Source organism: Polistes dominula, unplaced genomic scaffold (genome assembly GCF_049000335.1).
Source record: "Polistes dominula isolate Pdom_NZ unplaced genomic scaffold, Pdom_raw_medaka contig_29, whole genome shotgun sequence".
In the NCBI taxonomy this organism is placed as follows: domain Eukaryota; kingdom Metazoa; phylum Arthropoda; class Insecta; order Hymenoptera; family Vespidae; genus Polistes; species Polistes dominula.
Window position 1 is genome coordinate 1435953 of NW_028300865.1, and position 7191 is coordinate 1443143.

At 23.7% G+C, this 7191-nt stretch overlaps 2 protein-coding genes across 6 annotated transcripts; one reads left to right on the plus strand and one right to left on the minus strand.

Annotated features, from left to right (window-relative positions):
* Positions 1-18: 18 nt before the first annotated feature.
* On the plus strand, positions 19-7160 carry LOC107066444 (thiamine pyrophosphokinase 1). The gene is made up of 7 exons (XM_089169946.1): positions 19-1639; positions 1727-1822; positions 4787-4954; positions 5054-5316; positions 5404-5508; positions 5590-5752; positions 5836-7160. Exons 1-7 carry the CDS (start codon positions 1162-1164, stop codon positions 5973-5975), a joined length of 1413 nt encoding a protein of 470 aa, XP_089026072.1. The 5' UTR covers positions 19-1161; the 3' UTR covers positions 5976-7160.
* Positions 1969-4864, minus strand: LOC107066443 (mitochondrial protein C2orf69 homolog). Of its 5 annotated transcripts, XM_089169888.1 has the most exons (7): positions 4726-4864; positions 3763-4000; positions 3438-3667; positions 3231-3358; positions 2992-3145; positions 2659-2902; positions 1969-2575 (listed from the first exon to the last, which is right to left on the minus strand). In XM_089169888.1, exons 3-7 carry the CDS (start codon positions 3564-3566, stop codon positions 2382-2384), a joined length of 849 nt encoding a protein of 282 aa, XP_089026014.1. In that variant the 5' UTR covers positions 3567-3667; positions 3763-4000; positions 4726-4864; the 3' UTR covers positions 1969-2381. The 5 variants fall into 5 exon arrangements, with proteins under 5 accessions (XP_089026014.1, XP_015176556.2, XP_089026009.1 ...); XM_015321070.2 differs by lacking the exon at positions 3763-4000; XM_089169883.1 differs by having other exon boundaries at positions 3438-4000.
* Positions 7161-7191: the final 31 nt, after the last annotated feature.

The window sequence follows — 7191 nt, forward strand, 5'->3', positions numbered from 1 at the left end:
TATTATTTACGCGCGAGATTTTTCTTTTTTAAATTATTATTATTATTTTTATGAGTTGCACAACAACAAAATTGTTAGATAAACAAATATTTTGTAATAAATAATTATATTTTATTTACATTCCTTTTAAATTTTGAGAGAAACCATTTTTTATTTTTCATTATATATATACATATATGTCTTCATGTTATGTGGGATCAGTTATAAAAGAAATGTTTCAAAATTTGATGCGTAAAGAACGAAAGTGCTGTATATAATAGTGCATGAATTATAATAATATTTTGGGATTATAAACGTAATATTGTAATTAAAAAAAAAAAAAAAAAAAAAAAAAAAAGGCGCTTCTCTTTTGTTGCTAATAATAATAAAATATTTGTGAAAGATGTCATTGTTTATAAGTTCAACAAATTTATTATATATTATTATAGCATTATTTTAAATATTCGAACAAATTGATTTGCATAAAAAAATAAATAAAAATCGTTATCGACATATTCCTTAATAAAATTACAGTTAGTAATACTTTTTTTTTATACTTTTGTGCATTTAATAATATGAATTAGTGAAATAGTGGAGTTAATTTTTTAAAATTTCAAATGTTAGTTTACATTTCTGCTACTGTTGGCGCTGCTATATGTTTTTTTTGACAAATGGTTGATAAACACACGTTAGAACAATTAGAACAAATTGACTTGCATAAAAAAATAAATAAAAATCGTTATCTACATATTCCTTAATAAAATTATAGTTATGGTAATACTTTTTTTTTATACTTTTGTGCATTTAATAATATGAATTAGTGAAATAGTGGAGTTAATTTTTTAAAATTTCAAATGTTAGTTTACATTTCTACTACTGTTGGCGCTGCTATCTGTTTTTGACAAATGGTTGATAAACACACGTTAGTAGTACGGTGTTAATTGTGTTTAGACAATACTAAAAAAAAGATTTGTCTGCTGATTTTAAAATTATAACATTTGTAAAAAAAAAAAAGAAAAAGAAAAACATTAAATATTATTTCTTTGTGATGTACGTAGTGTTGTTATAATAAATAGTGTACGTAACGTAAAAAAATACACTATGGTTGTTGCACATTTGTGTATGTTATTCTAAATTAATATTAATAACTCGATGATATAGTAAAAAAACAAAAAAACAGATATGAAAAGTGAAACATTTTGGAAACGTCGTTTTGGCCGATCAAAATCTAAATATATGTTATTATGTGTACTTATATTTAGTATTATATTTTTCGTGCAACAAATATTTTATCTCAAACAATTGAACAATGTGACCGTTGCAGTAGGTAAATTAATAACCGGTTCGGTACAAACATCAAATTACATTTTAGCAAATGGAAATATACGTTCAAAATGGAACGAATCAAAATATTCTAAATTAATACGTGATAAAAATGGTCGTACGGTTTCTTTACGTGGTACACGTAATGAAGACATTATCAAATATCTTCCAAACGCTAGAGACAAATTTGTCTGTTTTTCTTCCAAACGAGAAATAGATTTTATACAAATAAATGACGATTATTGTGATTGTCCATTAGATGGTAGCGATGAACCAGGTACAAATGCATGCAACAATGGTACATTTTATTGTGAAGAATCATCATTAAAATTTAAAGGTATATTACCTATATATATATATATATATATATATAACTAATGATTTTATAGAACAAAATAAAATCATTAATATAATTTTTGTTTAGGAAAAATTCCATCATATAAGGTTAATGATGGTTATTGCGATTGTTGCGATGGTTCAGATGAATGGGCAGAAATTTTATTATTACATGTGCCTAATGGTAAGATATAATTTTTTTTTTAATATTATAAATATCATTTTGATTAAATGAAATGTGTTCATATTTGTAATAATTCATATTGTTAATTTTAGAATCAAAAAGTATTACTTATCGCCAAACAAAATGTACAAATAATTGTTAATAGAAATAGTCTTTTCGTCTGAAATATTTTTCATGGAATTTAAGACTATTTGCATTGTACATAAAAAAGAAGATATGTGGACAAAACAAAACAAAACAAAACAAAACAAAAATAGGTTTACTTTTTATAAGTACATTCCTATTTTACATTTATTATTTATGCATATAATATGTACATAATTGTAATATAATTCCACAAGTTGTTTTTTTTTTCTTTTTTTTTCTTTTTATCCTGAATGCATATAACATTTTTGAAAGATTATTACATGATTTTCTTGATAATTCAAAGAAATAAGAATAAAGTTTTTTCTCTTTTTTTTTTTTTTTTTTTTTAAATAGATTCATTTTTGTAAGATAATAATAGTGTGCCTGTGACCATATTTTTATATATAAATTATTTTAATATTAAAATTTATGTTTATTCTTGTATTATTTTAAGTATATTAAAATGCATTATTATACTACGTGGTTTATTTTGAAAATGTACAGTACGTTTTATAGGCACATTTAAACTTTTTAATGTATTAACAAAACTAGATTCTTCTGTAGCTATCCAAGGTCTAGAAGTATCCTCAATTTGATATGGTGTCACATGAACATTAATATCTATTTCTATAAATTGTATTTTAAAATTATACATTGATATTTAAATTTATTCATGAAGATATTAATTATTATTATTATCTTTGACTTACTTAACTTTGCTAATGACTCAAGTACACTTGCATCTGTAATCCAAGTATCTTTGTAACCACCATGACCACCATCTAACCACCACATACTTTTTATATTATTTATAAAATTGGTCATACTTGTATCAAGTATCGATTGTGATTGATAATATTGAAATTCATAAAGAAATTGATTTAATACTACACATCCTTTACTGAAAGCCATTAATGTTAGATTTACTTTATCAGGTTCATATATTCCTGTATCCTGAAGAATAAGAATGATTAATTTGTAAAATGGCAAAGAGTTAATTAATAGATGATGTTAAAGAATAATATTCATTAGGAAAACTGTACCTTATTAATATCCAATATATTAAGTTGTGTACAAAATGATCTAATCAGTTCTTGAAGATTATTTAAAGCATTGAATGTTGAAGAAAATGTTGGAATTCCATATTCATTGTTACATTTAACAAAATTATCAAAACAACTAAATAAGTTGGATATCCTGATGTAATAATAACATTATGTAATATTGTAATATACAGATTGTTGATTAAATTATAATATAATAGTAAAGAAGAAATGTCTACCTAGATGGACGTATAACAAATACGTGATATTTAGGAAAATTGTTTGATAAAATCTTAGCAGTATTGTTCAAACTCCATTCTGTATATTTTTTCTTTTCAACATGTTTTATCATATTATCTTGAAAATCCTAAATAACAAATCATATGTTTATATATATATAAAATTTATCAAATCTAAGAATAGGAATAAGATAATTTTGTACATACTTGAATATCACCACCAAAATAAACAAGAAATTCATAAGAATGTGAAATCATAGGACGTGCATATACGACATCATTATATCTCGTTGCAAGGCCAGATATTTGTTTCCAAATCCAAATTGTAGAAGACATTGTGAGGTAACATAATTTTCAATGATTTAGGATTAACAGCTGATTCTGATAATTTGACTATTATATATATATATTCTTTCTTCTTAATGTGTATAATACATCTAATATAATGAAAGAAAATACAGATAAAAATAAGAACTATTATAAGCATTTAAAAAAATAATAATAATAAAATCACCACACATCATATACACACTTTTATTATTATTATTTGTATTTTCTTATTTTTGTTAAAGGTTCGTTCTTCCTACTGCCAAAATAAATTTAGAAAAGTCACATCTTACGAAATCTTAAATAAACAGCATGTGTCATTGAATACCACCAACTCTAACATAGTCAAATAAATTATTGCATAATTCAACATTATTGTTATCAAAATTTTGATAATTTTGACCTACATGGAAGGACAATTTTTTTTTCCAAATTGCATCATACTAAAAAAAAAAGGTATTCATATAATATATTCATTATTACATAGCTTTTACTTCGAATAATATTCCAAGTAATTACATTTAAAGTTATTTCAATATTTTAATTATATTTTTTATTGTATATTATTTTTAATTTATGTCATGATACGTGTAAATACATATCTATGTATATGTAATATGTTATAAACGAACGAACGAACGAATGAACGATTATGCTGTTGAAAAACAAAAGCATACAACCATAATCCATTCAACTTTTGTTGTTAAAGAAATTTGACGTGTTTTTCAAAACGAAAAGGTATTTGAAGCATATTTGAAGTGTTAAAATTAGTGTGTGTGACTTACCTTTTATATATATATATATATATATACATATGTATGTTATATATACATAATATGTATATACATCAAATAGTGAGGTTATTTGATTTCAAATTGAATCGAAAATGTTGTAAATCATTTTTAAAATGTATTATTCAATGTAATTAAGTGATTTTGTTTAAATAATATATTATATAAATGTGCGATTATTAATATAATAATTATTTTAAAAAATGGACGTCAAGTTCTCTTGTTCATATTAGTTGAATAATTGTTATGTAAGATGATTGCTCAAATTAAAATAGTTTTCGATAGGCTGTGTAATCGATCGTTCGATCAGTGTTGTTTGAATCACAAAATAAATAGATATTTTAGATTTTAATTAAAATTTCGAGATAGATACATACATGTGCCTTTTATTATACCGCGTGACTTAACCTCATTTCTTGTTACTCTTCGCACATCTAGTTCATCAAGTATATAAATTGGAAATGCAACATAAAGTGGAAATAGAAAAAAATGTTTGGGATCCTCTTAATATTTTTCACGTGACCAGTGATTACAAATATGCCGTCATTATTTTAAATAGTCCAATACGTTTGAAGAACAATCTGATGTTTCAACTTTGGGAAAATGGTTGGTAACATTTGTATAGAATAAAAACATGTGTTATTTTGCAACTGTTAATATGTTTAATGTGTCAAATTATTTGTTTGTTTGTTTGTTTGTTTGTAGCACAAGTGACTATTACCGTTGATGGTGGTACGCACAGATGGTTAAATTATTTGGACAATGAAGGAATAGACATTTTTAATGGAAATTATAATAAATATGTTCCAAATCTTATTACTGGTGACATGGATAGTTCATCGAAGTGTACTATTGAAAAATTACAAGATATTGGTTCTAAAGTTATCATGACACCTGATCAAATGTTCACAGATTATACAAAAGCTTTAATGGAATTGAACATTCATGCTAAGGAAGAAAATATTAATGTAATTCAATTTATAACAATTTCAATTTCAATTGTTATTGCATTTTTAATACATGTTCAATTATAAAACATATTTTATCTTTTACAGTTAAACGCTGTATACGTAATAGTTGAAAATTTTGGTAGATTTGATCATTTACTTGGAAACATTAATACACTTTATAAATCTGGAAAGATTATACCCAATGTACAGGTAAATTTGTTGACAATGATGTTTGTTGTGTTTAAATATAGATAATAGATAATATTTATTCTTTTTTTTATTTTTTTATAGATAATACAAATTGCAAGTGATTCGTTAACGTGGCTGTTAAAGTCAGGTTTTCACAAAATAAGGATACCTAGCATATTACTTCAAGGAAACAATTGGTGTGGATTATTACCAATTGGTGCACCTGCTAATCACATATCAACAACTGGTTTAAAATGGAATTTAGGTATATATATATATACAGTACATTGACAAAATAATATTAACTATAAAATATTAAATTACAACTGTTTTTTTTTTTTTTTTTAGATAATGGACTTATGCAGTTTGGTGGTTTAGTTAGTACTTCAAATACATATGATAAATGTCCTGAAGTAACTGTAAGTACAGATGTATCATTGATTTGGACTATGGGAATTGAACCATTAATGGGTACTGAAAATTGTTAATATTGAAAATTCATTCATGTGCAATTTGTAATGTTTTATTTGAACGATGACAAACTTTATGATCTGCAAAGGAATATAATTTTCTTATTTTATTTATATTAATTATTTATAATTAACAGAAATGAAGAAACACACACACACACATGTCTTTGTACTTAAAAAAAAAAAAAACAAAAAAATTTCTTTTATTATACAATTTATTATCTGTTGTTATCTAGGTGATGGTATAAACAAAAATTCACTAATTTGCATATTAGAAGAATAATCAAGTTTTATAAAGTTAGACAATTTAGAAAGTATTTTTATCAAAGATTAGATATTTTAGAAATGAAACTTCTATTGACAGCTTTTAAAAGCTTATAGAAGAAGCTTGTTATTTGAATAGTGGGGGGAGAGAAACAGGTAAATATCGATCGTATAAAACTTCCGGGAGAGATGGTAGGAGAAACTTAAGAAGTTTTATTTCAATCGCGTGAGTGTTCCATGCATTTTTCTTTTATTTTCTTCTTTTTTTTTTTTTTTTTAATAATTCTTTATACATATTCATATTGATTAAAGGTTAAACAACGAAAAGTACTTATTTATATCAAACATTAAATAAAATTAATCATGACAAATAATATACATATAAAATAATAGTAGTATTTCATATTTCTCTCTTTCTCTCTCTCTCTCTCTCTCTCTCTTTTTATATAGAAATATCATCCATTTGAGAATTAGTAATCACGTTTAATTATTATTAATAGTTTCCTTATCTATAGTTCATCTTTTTAATGAATACATCGTATAATTTAATTTATATGAAAGAATCTCAACGTCGTTATAAATAGAAATATTTATTTTTACAGACAAATACATCTATATATGTATATTTTATAAATATCCTATGAAAAATTGTATATACGGTTGAACACCAAATGTTAATATCCATAACGCGTGTAAAATAGCATGACAATATGTGATCCTGTGTAAATAATACATTTTATCCGTACAAAATTACAATAAAATAACAATTACATTTTATTAAGAAATCCTTCTTAAAATCATCTATTAATAGGATATATTAAATTAAAAGAGACTTAAGTGATTATATATATATTCATGCGTTTAAAATTAATTTCAGTCAAATGTGTATTTGAACAAATTATATCTATCAATAATATAACATGACAACATTTCAAAACATTTCTATTTCGTAATTAGTTATGCGAAACTT